The 21,063-nt window shown below is 39.6% G+C and overlaps 1 protein-coding gene across 12 annotated transcripts; it reads right to left on the reverse strand.

The window, feature by feature from the left end:
* Positions 1-493: 493 nt before the first annotated feature.
* tpd52l2b (tpd52 like 2b) lies at positions 494-20,972 on the reverse strand. 12 transcript variants are annotated; one of them, XM_063895990.1, is made up of 10 exons: positions 20,737-20,972; positions 17,725-17,918; positions 16,960-17,108; positions 15,340-15,399; positions 10,713-10,760; positions 7,737-7,838; positions 5,711-5,737; positions 4,740-4,781; positions 3,960-4,008; positions 494-3,496 (listed from the first exon to the last, which is right to left on the reverse strand). In XM_063895990.1, exons 1-10 carry the CDS (start codon positions 20,753-20,755, stop codon positions 3,413-3,415), a joined length of 774 nt encoding a protein of 257 aa, XP_063752060.1. In that variant the 5' UTR covers positions 20,756-20,972; the 3' UTR covers positions 494-3,412. The 12 variants fall into 12 exon arrangements, with proteins under 12 accessions (XP_063752060.1, XP_063751268.1, XP_063754360.1 ...); XM_063895198.1 differs by having other exon boundaries at positions 4,740-4,784; XM_063898290.1 differs by lacking the exon at positions 15,340-15,399.
* Positions 20,973-21,063: the final 91 nt, after the last annotated feature.

Raw genomic sequence — 21,063 nt, forward strand, 5'->3', positions numbered from 1 at the left:
TTGCAAATCACCAGACAGGTGTAAAGTAACGTTACATTGATTAAGTTTCTGCATAATTTACTACTGTCTTGTCAAGTACAGTTTTTATTAAACCCACAGAGCACAGGCATACTGCTTAAACTTTGTTTCAATGAAATCCTTTTAGTGTCATCATAACTCAAGGTGCAACTTGAACACTTCTAGCAAAAGTGTGATAACGTAGTAACAATTTATATGTAACTTTATGCTTATTGTTGAACGAGGTAAAGTGGTTTACTATTAGCCACTTCATGAAACAAATCCCATTAAAATTAGACCACAGAGCTAAAAATGAAGATCCTCTTTCTAAACATACCAACAAAATGAACAAAAAACGTGAATATTTTCTGGTTGAGTTTTGACTTCACAAGTGAGGAAAATGTATGGACCATGACAAAGTAAAATACACATTTTGTGTAACCTTTAGTACATTCCAAGGACATATTTGACACACTGACCCAACATCACTCATTCATTCATTTAAAGGAATGCTTTATTGATATCCAAACATATACAACAAAACCAAATGTTTTTTAATTAATTCACCATAATTTTCCAAATCTGATCCCTTTCCATATTCTACATCAGCTAGGCCCAGGACCTAAATAAAGCTATGAGTACTCTACTGTCCTCTCTGAGCACGCTCATCATGTGCTGCACTCCCCATAGGCACCCACAACAAAAGACCATCATCATTTTCCCGTCAGGCTCACAAAACTGAATGCAGCAATAAACAGGCAACAGCGACACTACTTTTCTATCTTGGCGAGGCAGAAGTTCAGAGACTCCATCAGATTCAGAGGCGGAAAGTGAACATTTTGTAACATATTTAAATATTGGCAACTTGTTTTTTTTAACTGATGGCAAATAATTTGTATAAATAACAAATATTCTCTTAAAAATCCACCTCTCCAGACTGAAGGAAAGCCAAAAGGAAACTGAAAATCACCTAACAGTTATATATTACCTACCAAAATGATGGACACAAAACAAGAAAATACATTGAAGATAAACTGGCAGCAGTTTTGAAGTCGAAAGTTTTGTTTACAAGCGGTGTTTATTTTCATATATTGTTTGTTCTTTGAAGCCCAGCTCCGTCATACAGAACTATTTATGTCTTTTTTTAAATGTTCTGCTCTTTTTGTTAGACTGCAAGCTGGGGAGTTTTGGCGTGAATCTTTCAATGATTTCCAAAATATGAAGGTATACAACAGCTCATAATTAACCTTTTCTTTCACCTCAATAAAATGTGTCTACACATGATAACTTGAGACATTGCAGTGAACATACCAGAGAAACAATCTATACTTGTAATGGGGGGAAAACATTTTTGGCAACAATGAAAATTAATTAGTCCCTTGAGAACATTTCATGATCATCCTCAATGACAAATGTTGGCAATTTTAATAGAGTTTCCTTGTTACAGGGGTGTAACATTTTGTCAAACCTCCAGAGGCAGATTCAACTTTGAATCTGCAACTTTATTGAAAAAAACACAACCTTTTTTTTTTCTTTAGGAGAAAAGTGACAGTACTGCACATCTCTGTGTTTTCAGGTTTAATGTCACGGTTTCTGAGGCCATGCAGTTTGTAAGAGCTTGTGCTTTATCACTTCTGGGGCAAAACAATAAGAGCAACAGTGATTTGGTACAACATGTGTGTGAGTTTGGCTTAATGCACAGTGTGTGATCAGGGCTTTTAGTAGCATTTAGTGTGTTTTAACAGGAGTGCATTAAGAGGTTGTTGGAAAAGTTTCTTCTATGGCAGCTAGATTTTTTCATGACACATTTTGTGGCCCGTCGGACTCTAAATAACGCTTTCTCCCGTTCTTTCAAGACAACCAGTCTGTACAATCTTTTAAAAAAGGAACGCAAAGAAACAAAAAAAAAACATCTCTTTTTCTAACTTATAATAAACAGGTGAACCATTTAAAGTGAATAAGGCCGATAGAGAAGCGTTGACATTCACCAGGTAGTGTACACAGCAAAGCATCATCTCACATTGAGTTCTGTGTGTTAACAACAGGAAGGGATCAGCAGTCAAACCAGAGTAGAGAAGAACCACAGTCAAGGTAGTTTCACTTTCATCCTGGTGTTTTAGTTTCACTTGAAAATCACAGCGTTAGCATCCTGCTAGCAATCAGTTTCAGGTTGTAAAATGAAACCAGTTTGGTTATGTTCATCTCGTCTGATAAGTTGACTGCAGCCTGTAAATGGGTCGGTTTCACAAACATTTAAACCATTTTTTAATTCACAAGCAGAACAAAAAACCCCCTGACTGACAATAACTCACGCCTGTGAAACCGACCCATGGTGTTTGTTTTAAGTTTTTCTCCTCCTGCATTTGTTTCCCCCTAAACCTCCCAACCCGATACCACCATACGGCAGCACCAGTGACAATATATTTATTCATATATATTTATACATATTGATAAAAGTTATGTAAAAACATTATGCAAAGCAGTGTAAAATAGTTTGTAATACAAAATGGTTTAAGGTTTTATCTTTTGTTTTTACATCCTAGTTGTTTTGTTTATTTAAGGGTGTTACACGAAACCTCTGTCTTCTTTGCTTGGTCGGTATGGTACAACTGAGATGAGATGCACATGCATGTAGCAGTAAAAGGTCTAAGAGGGGGGGGAGGTGTGGGCGCTGACCTGCGAGTGTAGCCTGCGTTCACACAGCAGGTTGTGAAGGTGACTGTACAAGTTTGAGAAAAGGGTGAGGGATACTGTGCTGACACTAGCATGTGATCACAGTGTGAATGCATGAGTTAAAGAACACGATAGTAGTCAGAAACGAGAAGACAGAAATAGTAGCAGTATATGCCACCATCTTGCGTATGCCCGTAAAATGCTCCTCCACCTTTAGTCTAAAGATGTCCTGCTTCTTAAACTCTGATTTTGGATACTGCTGCAGAGATGCATCAACACACAGAATTAAACGTGAAGTTTCCCATTTAGTTTAAGAGCCTGACAACTTAATAATGCCTTTATATGCCTTTTTGTAAGTCAGGTGATTTGCAGGAGCAACCCGTTGCAAAAAAAGTAAAAACTTATTTGGACTAACAAAAGTGGGTCTAACTCGGGTGGAGGTAAAGGCAGGGGGTGACGATGTAAATGATTCAGGTTTAGACATCAACAAAACATTTTCCTTTCCCTCAACAGTGAGGCGGAACAATGGAGGCCGTGGGACCAGCAGCGATAGGAAAGCTTGTCCCACCTCAAACCCACCAGTCCTGCACCCCCACCCGTCTGCACTGACAGACCTCAGGGCAAAGCGAGTGGAGTCGGTGCGGTGGAGGGTCAAAGGTCTGCGATGTGAGGTGATAACAGTACAGTCTCAGGTCGTGAGGAAGGTGGCAGCGAGGAGGAAGGAGGAGGAGGAGGGATGCATTCAGAAAGGCGGATTCTCCTGAGTGGGGGTGGTGTCAGTGGGGGTGACAGCTTCCCCATTTCCTCTAGGGCCGACAACCTTAGTCTGAAGGGGGAGAGAAAGAGAGTCAGAGTGTTATTGATCGTCCGCGCTAATATACTGACTCATCACAATTTCTGTTTCCTGTCGGGGGAAAACACTTTGACCACATACAGAGACAGCCTGTCCTGAAATCAATATCACAAATCTGAGGAGGGCTCGGGAAAACGAGTTGGAATGCATACACTATAGGTCTGCAAAATAAGATCATTTCTACTTTTAATCTGCTGATTCGTTCATAGATTCATTGAATAAGCGCTTGGTCTTTAATGTCAGAAACTTTAAATGCCATTTAAAATCTTGTTTTATCAGTCCAAAACATAAAGATATTCATCACATAATAAACGTCTCCACATCTGAGAGGCTGAAAACACCATTTCTGCATCAAACAGCACCTCATTAATGACTAAAAGAAGTTATCAGATGTATTGTTTTAAATAAAAAGGTATGGTGAAAATGATCCTCTCACCTTCAGGGTCTCCACTCTGTCCTCGAAGGACTTGAAGGTCGCAGAGTTCCTGCAGAACAGACATGATGTTACACTCACAGCATACACACACACACACACATGCTAATGTTACCGTACATGCAACAGCAGGACAAATAAAAAGGCAAGATAACAGGAGACTCCAGCTGGTGATGGCACAAAATAGAAATTAAACGAAGAACAGAATAAAATAAAAACAATTCAAACTACTTTACGTGATATTTATTTCTAGTCTCTGTGTGTCAGGACAAGTACAACTGCTCATGAAATGACTTTGTTTAATGCTTCACTGCAGTCATAGCGATACTTCCATGAACGTGTTTAGAATAGGACTGAATTATTAAAAATGTTCATTTTGCCACCAACTTAGGAACACAGAAATAGAACCTTTCTAAATGAAATAATGCAAAAGACAAAAGTTAAAAAAAAAGAAAAGAAATCAACATTTTCCAGCAGCTCAACATGTTCAACACATCCCAGTCAAATAAAAAACACACAATGTCATGCTGTCAAAGGCTGGTAAATAATAAACACAATTGGGCGATTCTCTTGCAAAAATGTGAAGAAAAAAAAAAGGTTTCAATATTGAATTAAACTCCATTTAAAAAATCTCACACTTAAGAAATCTGTCCAAGCAAGCAGCATCGTAACAAGCGTTGACATCAACAGGTAAACAGCATTTAGAAAGTCAGAAGCTGTGCAGGAATACAGTGCTTTAATACACGCTATGTGTTACAGTCGGACAGGTTGGTGTTACTTTACCTCATGGCGGGCATACTTATCGAGTGGCGAATGGAATAGTTGCTACTTTGTAAGCGTTAAAGAGAGGAGACAGAAGTGCAAGTGTTAGCAAGCAAACGCACACGCACACGCACACGCACACGCACACGCACACGCACACGCACACGCACACACACACACACACACACACACACACACACACACACACACACACACACACACACAGTTTAAACAGTAAAAATGCTGTGGGTGGTTATTAGTTAGCGCTTGACGTATTGTTTGACTTCTTATTCAAATACAGTTTCAAGTAGGGCTGTACCAAATGTCTTTTTTGACACTGAATGCTTCTAGAGATTTTCTAAGAAAGCTTTGAATTTTTAACCTTGTTAAGAAATGAATAAAATAGCCTTATTGTGTTACAAGAAACTCTGTTGACGGTGCTGTGAGATTGTTAACAAAGCTGAGTGTATGCAGCATTCCAGTTGTTTTGAAAGGCTTAACACAAGCAAACATGGATTAAAGGAGAATATTTAGTAAGATAAAAACATGTTTGGAACTTTTTAAATTATAACTTTCTTTAAATGAGTATTACGTTATTTAAACTTTACAATGCTCAGAAGTCATGGGTAATGTTGGGATCACATGGACATATTAAATGGAGCCCAATCTTAATGTGCACTGTACAAAAAATACCTGGCGTAACAGAAAAAAAGATAGACGTCAGCATTGTATTATTAACGAAGCTTCAAAGTCTTTGGTACAGCCCTAGTTTAATTAAAAATAGAAACGTATTCAAATGGATAGTATAACAACTGTAAACAAAATTGAATTACTTTCAGGCAATCTGAGGGAATAACATAATAGAGGATAATAAAAAAGTATCATTACTAGCAGAAGAAGCAGAGCTGAACCTTTATGAGGAGTTAAAACCATTCTGTATGACAAATTTCAAACCACATGACTGTTGTTTTAGTCAGACATGTTAGTCTTACCTAAACGAATTAGAGAAAGGAAGAGCTCTGCAGGTGAAACCAAGGCAGCGATAAAAAAAAGAATGAGGAGAGCATTAGCAACAAGCATCAGGAAGCAAAATGAAACCAACAACAGGCGACACACAGGAGAGAGAGTCATCAGCAGGGAGATCAGCAGGAGCAGGGGTGTGTGTGTGCTGTGTAACCATGGACAACTTTGTTCATATGGCCGTCGGTTTTTTTCATGGTTACATGGAAATCCTATTGGAGGTTAAAGGCTGAAATATTGTTTTCCTAAACTAGCTGTGATATTAAGTTACATGATATACATTCAATTGATTTACCTTTTACCGTCATAAAAGACAGTGGAAATACCATCTGCTGCTCTCTGACAGATTTACTGTTTTATTACTCAATAAATCCAGCTGATTCTCATAATAGATGTTGATCGACTGGCAATATAACTCAACAAGTTCTGATGGTTTTTCACAATAAAGGCAAACGCATAAAGAGGACGTTTAACGGGAAAGCTAGAGGAAGGATCAAGGGGAAGTGTTGAGTTTTATTCATGGCAGATTGACATTGTTGCTTTATTGATTGGAAATGGACCCTTTCTTAAAGACAGAAAGACTAAAAGCTTGGTTGCATATACCGGGGACAGAGGACATTATTAATAAAGGCCAGTTTCTGTACAAGTTGCTTTTCTTTTGCTGAAACACACATCACACCCTGCACAGAGTGTCTTAGACCAAAACAGAGATACAATATTATCATACTACGACTTGTGCTATGACACACTGGAGGAAGAATGGAAAACATGCAACATGCATGGACGTGGAATTGCCGGAACATAAAGATTAAACCAGATCAAAACTCCAGAAATATGTTAGTTGGAATACTCTATGAGAAGCCAATGAACAAAAAGGCACGCACATACACACACATTTGTTCTCACACTCAGGCAGCCATTAATCACTTTCCTCACACACACACACACACACTCGCATGAAGAGTAAATGTCAATATGGGAGGTGAAATGGAAACATGGATAAAGATATAGACGGTTGTGCAAGTCAACAAAGAGCTGTCGGAGGTGTTAATGAGTGAGTGATCAGCGCATCTTCACTGGTTTTTCCAGAGCTGAAGTGGTCTTTCTCACCCCTTAATCACACGATCAGAAGTTAGCTTAACCGTGTTTTGTTACAAATGTTTTCTCATGTTTGATGGACATTATGTCTTTAGAGATCTGCGTAGTTTGAAGCTTAATAAAAACCCAACAGTGTGATTCCAGGGGGAAAAGTAGTCTACATTAAAAAGGGGTAGTCCAACTATGTGTAGGCAGACAAACAAAGATAGCGATACTTTAAACTTAGCATCTGGGATTTGACTCCCGAGACACATCGGTAAACCTTCCCTTTAAAGATGTAGTTGAAAGCAAAAGATGTCCAACTCTAAATCCTGTTGAACCACCCCTTTGAGTTAGTGAATTACATTTCATGACAAATGTAATTTTAACAGAGACTAGTGTTAGTTCTGCTCATTATCTACAACACTGCTAGTCAAGGTTAGAGGACAGAAAATGCAAAAGAAGCTGATCACTGGTCAGCGTGAGACAAATTCAGTGCTTCAAGAAAAAAAGAGCAGAGGACAGTCCCCACATAATAATGTGTTTTCAAAACGGATTACATTCAGCCTTTCCTTGTTTTGGCACTTTTTGGGGAATAAAGTTGGACGAAAGACAAAGTAATCTGGTGGTTGAGCCACATCTGTATAATATTGGGACATAATCCAGGTGTCTGTCTTTGGAATTTTCTGGCTACAGTATTTTAGTTTCTCAAAACCTGGTTTTTCCATGTTTCTAAAATACTATCTTTTGTCTTGCCGTGTCTCCAACAGTTCTAAACTTTCTGTCTCACCCTGTTATCCTGGGGTTAATAAAATCTAAATCAGTTTTTTTCCCCTTTCTGTTTGAACACTGTCCACTCTGCTCATTTTCTCGTAGCCTTGCCAATGTCGTGTCGGCCATTTTGGCTCTGCTGCATCGTACCTCATGTCGCCCAGTCGCTTGCTGAGGACCGTGCCCACTGTGGAGAAAGCTGCACTTGTCTTCTGTCCCGCCTGGGAGAGAGTCTCCTGAGTCTTCTTGTATCTGCACAGAGGAGAGAAGAAAAAGAGGAGGAGGAGGAGGAGGAGGAGGAGGAGGAGGAGGAGGAGGGATGGTGGGAGGGAGAGAGGGAAGGTGGGAACAGGAGAATGGGGACAATGGATAAAAGAATAGAGGAATGCAGAGAGGAGGACAGAGGGTTGGAGTGGAATAAAATGAAGATTGAGAAGAGAAAGAAAAAGGACACAACAGGAGGCGCAGGAAGAAATAAGGAGGATGGACAGAGGGAAAAAAGAGACAGATATAGGGCAGGAATAAATCAAATGGAGGAAAACAAAGCAGACGGGAGAGGGGAGGGACAGGAGGGGGAAAAAGACAGAGGTAAATTAGACCAAACCACAAAAAACCACACAAACAAAAGCTAACAGTGACTTAAGTTACAGCTTCATCGCACAAAGCGCAGTATTCACCGTCCCAATGGTTAGTGTTCACACAGAAATACAGACATTGGAATGAAGACCACAGCAACTAAGGGCCAAAAATGTGAGTGAAGGGAAAAAAAGGCATGTGTATTAAAACTGAAGATTCCTTTTTCAGCATCTACTGTGTGTGAGAAGTGTTAGTGAATGTATCCAGATACACCCCCAAGTATAGAAGCACAGAGCATCAGCATTAATGGCAGATATTATTCAGCATGTCCCACTGCAGCCAAGGACTGGATGGGGTACATTTCAGCACATGATGAAAAAAATCCAACATTCAGACAGACAGACAGACAGACAGACAGACAGACAGACAGACACATGTCTAAGGGTGTGGTTATACATCAAGTATCACTATACTTTTGTAAGACAAGGAAAATCTAACTGTCATAGTGGTTATTTAAACTTTGTCAATTAAGTAGAGTTCTGAAAGCTATGGGAGGGCATTAGGGCCAGGAATAGGAGAAAGGAAGAAGAGGATGAAGATTTCTTTATATGGGATTTACTTCTCCAGAATAAAGTTGAACTCACCATTCAGCACAAGTAGTTTGATTTAGGGCTGGGCGATGTGGACCAAATCTGATATCCCGGTATTTTTAGTCCGAATGGCGATATACGATATATATATCGGTATTTTAAACAAAACGCTTTTTAGTGTTTAGTTTTAACTCATTGCCACAAGTAATCATCATGAAGTCGTTTTATTTAGACTATCAAAGTCCAAAGCTTCCAGGTTTTCTGTTTCTGCTCAAATAACAGATATAAACAACAGGTGTTCCCTGTTTGGAACATGCACAGTAATAGGTAAAAAATAAATGAAATCTATAGGTCCAAATATATCTACAGTTTGGTGACCAAAGCTTTGCATCCTCCACCGCTTTGATGATGTTGCTCCCGTTGTCAGTAGTTACCGCTAGGAGTCCCTTTTCGTCAAGCCCCCAACTAACAAGGGCATCCAACATTAATGTTAAAGTGTCATGATTATTTTGAACATTTCGACTATTCTCAAAATGCAAAAAGAAAAAATCACCTTTAATTTATTTGTACAAATCCTGGCACCAGTTGAGTTTGACTTTATTTTTAGAATTTGGACTTTGTTTCATTTGGGACTACTCTTGAAATGCTAAATAAAATAGAGTAATATAAAAGCATGACTCTCTTACACCCTTATCCTATTTGTAAAACCTCCCTAACTAAGGCTCGCCCCCTTTTCTCCATTCTTACTGATGATAACAACATCAACAACCACAGCAGAGGATGAACAACGTAGGTAGGAGGATGTAGTCGGCAGGAAAAGCATTGGTATGGGTAAAGCTTCCAACAAAGTAGGATGTATGAAGTGTTGTTAAAAAGGTTTGATGCGAAAGTGTTTAAAGCGGCTTAAAAAATGAGGGGAAAAGTCTGACAAAGCTGCAGATAATAAGCAGCTTTCGAAAAAATCTTTCATGTGGCGCTGGCGTTTAGTTATAAATGCTCAACTGTCTTGCACATGAACATCTCTAATGAAGGTTGGACATATCTCCGAGCCTTAAGCAAAAGGTGAGTAGTATCCACGGCTGGTCAGAGGTCCAAATGTGTTTTTCAACTTGATGTTGGGTTGCTCTTTAATTAAAACTGACCTCGAGTAACCTTGAATCTAAAAGTGATTGACTGATTTGAAATAAAATGAAAGAAATTGTTCGACATTTTGGACATGCTGTGCTTTAACCAGTAGGTGACTCAAAGTCCCCAAGGCAGGGGATGAAGCCAGCCTGGCTGTCCAGTTCTCATGCTAAAATAAGCTAAGTGCCAACACCTCCTTTATAGTTTATGGCATAAGAGTGGTATCGACCTTCTCATCTCACAACAAAGCTGATATTAGTTATCTGTTCCACTAAATACTGCACTACTCCTTAAGGTGAGTGGGTACTATGAGGGAAAGTGTCCCATATGGGAATCCACAAGTGTTACTGGGTTTAACACAGTGGGCAGCTGTGGTTAAACACACACTAATACACCCATTTCCCAAACTGTATCAGAAATATGCACATGAGCAGTCGCCCCATCAAATAAATCCAAAAAGATGAAATAAACTCACCTCACCGGCTGACTGACTGTGGCTGAGTACCAACACACACTAAAAAGGAAACCTTACTGAAGTTTAAGCAGTGTTCATTCAAATATGTTGGATCTAGTGCTAATCTAAGTACAAAATGAACCACTTGTCTACAGAGACATGTTTGTGAGTCTTCCACCATAGACCAGAAAATACATCCCCGAATTCAACAGCCACAAACACCCCGCCATCACAACAGTAAAAGGAAAACATAAAGAAAATGATGGATAGGCAAAAAGAAAAAAGAGAATCATTTCCCAGAAGGGAAACCAAACTTAAAGTAACCTTAGATCATCTACAAAAACAAAACAAGAACACAAAAGAGAAAGGGGGTCAACTCACGCTTCAGAGCGGGAAATGTCATCCAAAGTGGCTGAGGCAGACAGATATCTGAAGACACAACGGCAGGATAATGACACAGGGGGAGAGACACTCACTCACAATACAGTACAGTACAATAGTTCAAGGGTCAGTGATATAGAGTTACAGCTTCAACACTGACGCCTTATCTACCGACTGGACCTGAAGGTTGTTGGATGATGGATTTTAACATTTAAAACATTAAGGCTTTTTCCATAGAGGACATTTGGAACAACACAATGAAAAATCATAGAAGGAACATTTGTCTCCCATATATTAAAAAGGATGAAAAGAGTGACTGTTTTTTCCATCTTTCAGCAGAGTCTGCTACAGCATATTTCCATGGGAAGAACAAACAAATGTTACACTTTTAGAGAACAGTTGGAGAAAACATATAAATTAGATTTTGTGATGAAGAATATTGACTGAGACCCACCCAGCATTAGGTCAACAGAATGGAATACTGTTAAAACGGCACCAGAATTTTACACTAAACTGGTCCATCTCCAGAAGTAAGTACAAATAAATAAACTCTAAACCTGCGTGTTGGATGAGATAACATTAGACAAGTCTTGTCGACTCTGTGGGGAACTTCCTCATCATGTTCTCTAACAGTAACAACAGCAGTGCCTCCTCCCTCAGCTAAAACCCCTCAAAATGACACTGTCATCTTTAAAAAAAAAGAAAAGACAAAATGAGTGTGACATTGTCCTTTTAAGGACGTAAATAACTAATCTGGGGTAGCAAGGCATCAGGGAACTACTCTGTTATAGACCACATGTCTAAAATATGTCTGGCATGATAAGCATGCAATAACATCTCAATATGTACACAAGGATAGGCATTTTCTGCTGGCTCATTCTGCTTACTGTGAAGGTGGGGCAAAGCTGAGCAAACTGTCAAAGCTGCTCAGAAGGAAACACTTCCAGATCAAACTGCTCTCATATAACGGTAATAAACAAAAAGGTCATTTAAAGGCTATTTTAAAACCTCTAATCAAACTGTGTTTAGCTACTACTACTACTCCATAAATGAAGTTCAATTGATGGGAAGCATTGAGGGCAAAGGGTCACAGAGACACACCGTTAGTGGAAAAGCAGAAAAACCTGATGCCTTAGTCTAGCAATCAGTTTCACAGAAACTCGCAAACACTAAACACGTTAATAGACCAAACACCGGATAGCACAGCATATCAATATTAACAACAAAGCAAGCTTAATCACACCCATGCACAGAGTTCTGCCTGAACGCATAGAGAATGACAGGAAGTGTGTTTGTACAAAAGTGGTAGGAAGCAAACACAATAATGACAGGAAACTAACATTACAGTTACTGGCACAGGCTTCACACAGTGACGGTCAGGATACTCCTGATCCCAACGCTGTTATTGTCTCACTCAGAATAAACAGCTTAAATATTATCATTAGGTGACACAGCTGTACAAGAGAAGACATCCTACTGAAGGAAAGTTGTCTATCCACATTCCAGAGATGTGGAATTGCTTTTCAGTTCTCATGCAGACTATCAGAGAAGGCAGGAGGCATATTTTGAACATCATTTTGTAGGGAGTTTTTCCCCGTCCACTGGCAGGGTCTGCAAGGACAGAGGGAGTCATAAACGGTACAAATTGTAAAGCTTGCTGAGACAAATGTTTAATATTTTAAATTGGGCTATATAAATACATTTCGATTTGATCTAAATAAATATAGAGTGCCAACTTTGGTATGCCCAAAGTGTTTTTTGTGATTTAACCTGCCCTGGTTTTATTTGTTTACAAAACGTTCTACTTGCTGCCCATATTGATCAAGACTCAGAACACATTTTATTTCTTGATAAGTCTTGTAAATTAACAGGCGACAGCTCTGCTAGTAGACGGCTCTGCTCCCAACAAGGCCAGTCTTTATGTCCCGACTAACGTCAGCACAATGCTGCTTACTGTACGGCACAGTGATGCACACCAGCGCCGTTACATTACACCGTCTGTCCGAACACCACCTCACTGTTTCACTTCTGTGTTGGCTTACAGCGGAGAACACAATACCTTGAATAGAAACAGGTTTTTTCTCTACTTCCCTTTTACAAGGATTTTTTGGGAAACGTATACACTCAAATGTTGCTAAAAATGAAGAAATAGTGCAGCATTAGCGGACAATAGTTTTAATCAAATACTGAGGAAACGACATTGCAGAAACACAATGGTTTAATGGAAGGTGTTAACTTCTCTTTCCACTGATATTATGAGATTAAAATGCCATTTGAGTTCTACTAAGATGCTAATAAAGCACTTAACCGACCTGAAAATTGAGTACAACAGCTGACTCTCTCCTACTGCAGTTTTCATGGAAGCTCACTCTGTCTTCATGACTCATACATATTCATAATTCATAACGCATTTGTTTCTTTCTTTAGTTCAAATGGATCTTTGTGCCGGTCGTACCTCATCTCCCTCACTCTCTGGACATCTGATATTATGTGACTAAGCAATCTCTTTCTCTTCCTCCCTCCCTCTCACATTCCTCTCCTCCCACTCATTCCTGCAGTAGCTAGTCTGAGCGGCCCGTCTGGTCGCCAGGCACGACCCGGCGCATGCGTGTGGTTAGGAGACAAAAACACACAGTTCCTGAACTGTACTTGGCATCGTGTGTTGGCCTAAACCAACCTGCCTCCTCCTCCTCCTCCTGCTATTTTAGGCAAATATGTGCAATAATCCACAATTATTCTGGTAGCGTGAGCAAACGCATTACTGAACGACAAAAAAAGAAGTGACAGAAATGTGTAAGCACATGTGCGTCTATTTCCAGGTGCGGAAGTAGAACCGACACAACAAAGACACCTGCCGCTGTTTGTCGAAGTGTGTGCGTAAGGTGTATAAGTATCAGCAGCGTCACTCTGTCAGTTTAGCCTCACTAGCTGAGTGAGCTTGACAATCCACTTCATATCAGAAGGAGCCACATGGAAAATTCCATGAGCCTCAGACCTCAATGCAGCAGAAGCAGCTGTGTGGTGGACACGTGCAGACAACTCACTGATGTAATTCTCGCCGTACACATACAGTGTCAGTGTGTCTCTGAAAAGAAATTGAAAGCACTCTCTTATCTTCAGTTTTTACTTTACCTTAGTTATGGATGCAAAATAATCCGGCCATTACTAATGGGCATCAGCTGATCACTGGTTATTACATCATTACTGCCAATTGATTTTATGTAGCCAATTAGTCCTCAAGCTGCAATCATTATGGAACGAGCAAACACTACCACAGTGTGGCTTAATGGATTCTGATTTACAACACACAAGTTGCCAGCTTGTGCCAACTGTAACCATACACAACAAAATAAAACATATCGTTTAGCCAGGCAAGCTAAAGTTACCACATTATAATTCTAGTTAGAAATGAGGTACTTCTTGGCTTCTACTTTATCTCACAGCAGAGAAAAACATCCCTGTGATTTTTTGTGTTTTGTATATACACAAATGAAATGCAGAATTGAACAAAACAGTGTCAGATTCAACCTGGCCACTGGTTAAATATAATCATCTCAGAGCGCCGTAAATATGTAAAAAGCTGAATTCTAAAGGAAGTCGAGAGGAGGACTTGTATCACTTCTTGCTCGAGGGAACAGGACACCTGCCCTCTGGGAGAGGAACCAAAACAGATGAATCATACTGATAGGAGGGAGGTGGAGAAGTAAAAGTGTATGTAATGTAATGATATATACTGCACGTATAAGATTTTAAAAAAGACGGTTGTATACATTCAATCCTGTAGTTTCACTTTTATCAGCAATGATTTACATTAAAAACGTCTTGCCACGTCAGCTTACTGTTCCACCTTAAAGAAAAATCTCTATTACCGCATTATCGTCACGGCCCACTGTAGACAAACACAGATTCAGGTGAATCAGTTATGTAACTAAAGCAGTAGGGGTAGAAACTTAAACACACACCAAATCCCACTTCAGTGCTACAAGTCTAGCCATATATGCAACAAATTCTAACAGCAGCAGAAGTACAGATCCCAGATCCATCACAGAACGTTGCATAAATCCAAAAAAGCAAACGGTCAAAACCACTTGTGAACAAACTAGGCAATCCATCCCCTGTGAAATTATACCACTGACAGCATTAGTAGAAGTAGGGCTGCACAATTAATCAAATTACGAAAGCTTTACATGTATATACATATAATTGTCTCTTAATAATTATGTTCAATATTTGTTTAAAAAATCCTGATTTCAATCATTCCGGCCATAATCCTGCAGCCCTAACTGGAAGTAATTATGTTTTACAGAACTACAAGCACTCAAATAGAAACCATTCACATTCTCCAAGATAGTTCAGCAGATCAATGCACACTCATTTGGAATCGTTCCTTAACATCATCTCCTAGAAAACGAGTTTAAAAAAAGGATTTAAACAGACGACAGATAAATGGTTTTCCTCCTGACAGACAGGGAGGTCAACTCCAGCGTTCCCAGACGTGGTTAGAAGGTGAGAACGGGGAAGGTTAGAGTGTTATAGTGAGAAAAAAAAAGTCAGAGCGTGAGAGAGCAAACACGGCGGGAGCCCAGGCGTGGCCGGGGAGCGAGTAGCAAACAGTGCACGGACTCACAGTTCCAAGTTGGTAACTCTCTCATTCCACTCGCCCAGTTTCTCAGTGGTTTTCACAAAGCTAGAAACAGAGACATGAGGGTGTTACACTGCGGACGCTCGGCTGGGACTCAGAGCAAGCTGGCTCCAAGAGGAAGGCAGGGTTAGAGAAGAGCAGAGAATCTCAAAGCACCGACGTTGCTTTAAATGAAGCTACCCGACTCAACTGTGAATAATTATGCTCATTATATGTTGATCCTTGATTTGATCTTACGTTATAATTGTTAGTGTGACTATGTCATATTTTCTGTGTCTGTATTATTTATGTCCAATCAGGCACATTATTATTGTTCTCTCTTTGAACATTATATTTGTGTGTGGTCCTTTAAATAATAAATATGTAATTTTAATAAAATCAATATAATATAATAATAAAGCAGCAGCCTAAGATTTAGTGTGACGGGTAAACAAAACCTGTTTAATGATGACATAATGCAGCTCTAGATAGCTCTTATTTGGGTCAGTTATTGTTTAGCAAATGTAAGTGTACAGTAAATACATGTGGTAATATCAGTTTGGAGGTCTAAACCATTTCGGTTTACTGTTGGGTTCTGAGTTTTGTTTTGTATGTTTCTTGAATTGATTGATATAAATGAAATAAAGGGAAAGAGAAACATTACTTTTCTCTGAACTGATACACGGATTCATCTTTTTAAAGCATTAAAATGCGACTCAGTAACGATCTGTTTTTGTGTGTGCCCATAAGATTCTTCCCTTCATACCACCAGCTGAAGGGGAAAAACCATGGCTGCTAAATAAATACCATTTAAGCTACTCAAATTAATCTCAAAGAGAACAACTGCTGTGTATTAAAACAAGCTTGATTACCAACATTGATCAAATCTTTAAAAACAAAGAAAGATTATTTGATGATGCTTTATCCCTCTGCTGAAGTCATCCGTTTCATCGGTTTAAAAGCTCTACAGTCCTCATGTATAATGTAAACCTCTGCAGGAAGCGTCACCTCAAGGTGAGTCATTCTGTGACTGGCTCTACCTTCCTTATCAGAGAACGCGCTGATTCATCTCCCTGGACTGTGCTCATTGCCATTTGGAATGAACGTTTGTCTAAAAAAGATATACAGTAGGAACCTTAAAGCAAACTGCATTAGTAAAAACATGTGTATTCTTCTATCTTGTGTCTATACGGTGATTCCCCTTCTCACCCTATTTTTTTTCTAAATATTAAACTTATGTTTTCTGCCCATATCCTCACATACAAAGGGTGTGACTTAAACACGATGTAATGTTAAAGCTAACAAAATAATTGGTAAGAAAAGAAAGAAATGATGGAAAGATGCCAAAGTTACTATTCCCAATAGTATCTTTCAGGGTCAGCGTGTTGTAGTTACTCAACCAGGTAACTAGGTGCTCAAGTAACAGAAATACTAAATAACTGTTTACTACACAATTAAATTCCAACTGGAGCAGAAGCTTTAAACCACTTCCCAATTTGGGGATGGATAATGTGTATATCTTGCTATCTATCTAAGCCGCACATGTTATCGACTCTGTGGGAATTTGCAGGGTAGCGATTAGCCAAAGTTTGCACTGTACATTTAAATAATGATGTTGCTACATACGCGTTGGAGGTCTGTACGTCCTGCCAGCTCTTGGTAAGGTTCTGCTTCAGTTCGTTGAGCGGGCTGAGGCCAAGTTTCCTCTTCAGCTCTTGGGCGTGTCTCTCTTTGGCCGACAAAACCTGACGCAGGGTGTTGATCTCCTCTTCCACCTTTACACACAACAGAGTCACCAGAAAGTGTTACAAGTCTTCTCGGTTCATGGGTCTCAATTGCTGGGAAACACAAAAGGTGGTTTGCGATCATTTACCGTAAGATCATATTCATATCATCCCAACAGTATTTTATAGCGAAACACTTTCTAGAAAATACTGTTTCCCATCAAGACTCTCGTCAAGAGTTTTCAAGGACTGGAGGCGAGGTGAAATTTGACGAATGCAGCCACAAAGTGATTCTCTATGCACAATAAACAAGCATTTCCTCAGATTTTGAAGCAGCCACACATAATATATTCATAATGTTACCATTACAGAAAGTGTATTGGTGCAATGAGAAATATATGGAAAGGTTGTAATTAAATCTTAATCTTAATTAAATCTTAAATCGTAAAGCTTTAAATCATGATAACAAATGTCTGAGCATATTTTTAAATCATTTTAAATCCCCCTTCAAGTTTGTATTCCCCTAGTAAAGGCCTGAGAAATCTGTGCTGAGATAATAATTAAAGCTTCAGGGAGCTCTGATTCTTTTTTGAGCCTCCTACACAAAACACACAACTACTCTGGCCTGACGTTACATGTAAACAACTTTTAACCATCGGTGCCCCACCTTGGTGAGCTCTATGCGGAGCTCCTCTGCCTCCTCCTCCGTCAGGCCGGGGGGAAGAGGATTGACTGCGTTTGCTCCTGCTCCCTCCACCGCTCCTTCCACCACTCCCTCCACCACTCCCTCCACCTGAACGTCAGACAGGACGGCTGAATTCTCCGCCACGAGGCCCTTGTGAGGAGAGTTCAGGTTGATATCTGGAGAGGGAGGAGAAGGGATAAAAGGAGGGGGGGGGGGGGGGTGAAGTGAATGGGAGAGTGAAATAAAGAGGAAGCAGAAGTCTGCCTTGAGTGGCTTTATACGATCATCTGTCCCTCATTATCTAGTTCACACAGAAACCAAGGCCAGGGAAAAGCTAGTGTTGCCAGCAGCAGGAGATGTCCGACAGGAAGAGAAAGTGGCAATTAGCAGAGACAGGATTTGGACTACACACTTTCCTTTCCATAACATAAAATATTTTGCTTTCGGTAAACAGGAGGCCGGGATAATTAATACAAATTATTGGAAGACGAAACCATTCCCAGTAAGAGCTATGATCTATTCTTCCGTAAACCTCAAGTTATCCATAGGTAAAATGAAAGCCAGTCTTTAAAATGAGTACAAGTAGTGTCATGAGCATGAAGCCAACTTGATAATGTTGGCAGATAAAGGATTTTGGCCATCAGAGTTGGCATGGAGGACACAACAAAGGAGAACAAACAAACTGGAACCAATTTCAGTAACACTGGGTAAAAATAGACTTGTGCTGAAATAGAACCGCATTGAAATTGCATTTAATCAGTGGGTTACACACAAACAGGCAGTGATTTGAAGTGTAGGGCTGTCTTAATTTGTCTCACCGATTTTGGTTCTCCTTTAGCAGCTTAGCATGAAATCCTAACCATTGCTTCAGAATGACAGGAGTCCTGAATGCAACACTGAGTTTGTCTTATTCACAGTGCAGCAACCCTGTCTATCAGACTGATTGCACAAACACATAACACTGTTGCAAAAGGATTAGCATTATCTGCAGGTAACGCTGGTGACTGATGCGGTGTCTCAATAACAACATCCGCATACAAGCTGGCAAGACATTCGGCCGCTCCACCCTCAGCGTATATTGATTCAGCCAGGAAGGATTCAGCCCCACCCACAGAGACAACAGCAGCCAGGTTTAAAAGAGACAACAAGGCTCATAGGAGAACAGATAAGGGGAAAGTACAAATTAAGTGATTTCCTACACTTCCCAGAATGCCCTAAGACAATGAAAGGGAAATCAAGAGTCAAGGTCTTTTGCATATTTGCAAGATGTGCTTCTTTGTTATACTAGCAGGCCAGTATTTGATCACAGCTACACCCTCCTCTTAAGACATTGCTAGTGCATTGCATCCTGGTCTATTTCCTGCAGATATCGATGTAGAAGTGAGTATCTGTGGCAGTTCTATTTTAAAACAATAAAGAGATTTCTTTCCTCACTGACATACTGACAAATGTGACACCTATTATTGGCGTTTTCGGGATTTTTTTTTAAACTGTGTTTTTCGCAGGAAAACTAAAATAGTTATCCCCACCACACATTTAGACACATGAAACATAATTTGAATGTGAAAAAAACAAAGACATGACAGTGTCATGTGATGATGCATCAGTCAGAAATAGTCCCCGGCTCAGCATCATTTAGGGAACAGTAGTAGCAGGATTTTATTTAGAGATACATGTGCCTAATTCCCTCCAGTGTGTCATACTTCAAGACAGACAAATTAAGGCAAACCTTAATGGTTTCCTATAAGCGCTCATCCTGAGACACAGGAAACCTGATACAACATGACATTTCTATTATGGCCACTCACTATTCCAAACCACAGGAAGTATCATTAGGACATCCCCAAATGAGAAACCCATTTACATTGTATTCCTTACATAGTTATGCTTAGTTTACTGTCAGTTTCCTAAATGCTTTCTTTTGCTGCTGTCAAAATTGTTTTAGAAGAAATGTCTTGTTTGTCTGGTATTTTATTCTGCTTAAACAATATTTACCTTGGTTTTTTTTATCTATACAATATCAGTTGATTTTAAATGAGATATATTCACAATCACATATATATATATATATATATATATAAAATAGAATATATAGATAAGATCACAATACTCAAGCCATAACTCCCATAGTCTAGCTGTGTTAGTCTCAGCCCAATACTGTAGGATTTCTGCCATTAGTACAAAGTGTCTTAAATCAAAAACAGTCAGATTGGCACAATGTCAGGCAGGGTTATATAATGAAAAATCAGGAACCACCTGTGTTTTCTTTTAAGCCATCTAAATAAATATACAGATAAATATCAGAAGACGCTTTCTGCTGAGCTAAAGATGGAGGTCAAGAGCTGTCAATACAGCCACGAGTGACAATGATAAAGCAGCAGCTAGCATCCTAGCAACAATGCTGTTATACATGCTCAGTTAGTCAGCACATCTAGCTGTTATTAGCTAAGGAAGTGTGATTAAGAGTGACTTAAACTAGGGCATGTATTCAGGTAAATAAGAAGCAATGGCCAGTTGGCGTTGCCATTTGGGGATCCAACAAAACAAACGGCTAACACTTGTTTTAGCTAACACAAGTCCTACTGTTTACAATATTTAAACTCAGCTCGTTAGATTATAAACCCCGAAAAACCTCACAGAAAATACGACACTGTTCTTAACTAAATGAAATGATATGAATGTCAGTCATATCAGATGTTATTGTGCTGAGACATTTGTTGACATTAGTAACACGATCGTCACTTAGAGCTCCTGTCCCTGTCATTTATACCAGCGGGCCCGTCCTGTCCAGACGGATATCCCATTATTATGATTTATTAACTCCAAACAAATCAAAACTTTCACACAAACCATTTAGCAAAGGGATTAAGTAAGCAGCTATGTGACGGAAGGTTAATTAATCACAACCATTTGCTGTCATCTGGACAAAAGTCCACGCAATTCTGAAGCTAAGCTATATAGGCGCTAAATTGCTAAGCTAACAATTAACATTACCTTGACTGGCGGGGTCCATTTCAGCGTCGCTTCCACAGAGCTTGAACTCCTTTTTTGCTAATAGCTCAACACAGCTGGTGTGAAATGTGGATAGGAAACTGTTTCGACCCGCTTCCCACTCGATGTGTAAATCTTCCTGTTTTTTAGAGACTGCTCCCACTCACAGAAAGTCGTCGACAGGAACTCAAAACAGCCCAACAGCCAGCTCAGCTAAAACGGCTCTCTGTTAAGCCAACGGCAGTGACAGAGACACATCCGGTACAGATCTTCAAAATAAGATAAGCGTTTGTGCATTGTAAAAATAGAAAATAAAAGAGCAGCAAAGGT

The sequence above is a fragment of the Eleginops maclovinus genome, chromosome 1 (assembly GCF_036324505.1).
Source record: "Eleginops maclovinus isolate JMC-PN-2008 ecotype Puerto Natales chromosome 1, JC_Emac_rtc_rv5, whole genome shotgun sequence".
Classification (NCBI taxonomy): Eukaryota; Metazoa; Chordata; class Actinopteri; order Perciformes; family Eleginopidae; genus Eleginops; species Eleginops maclovinus.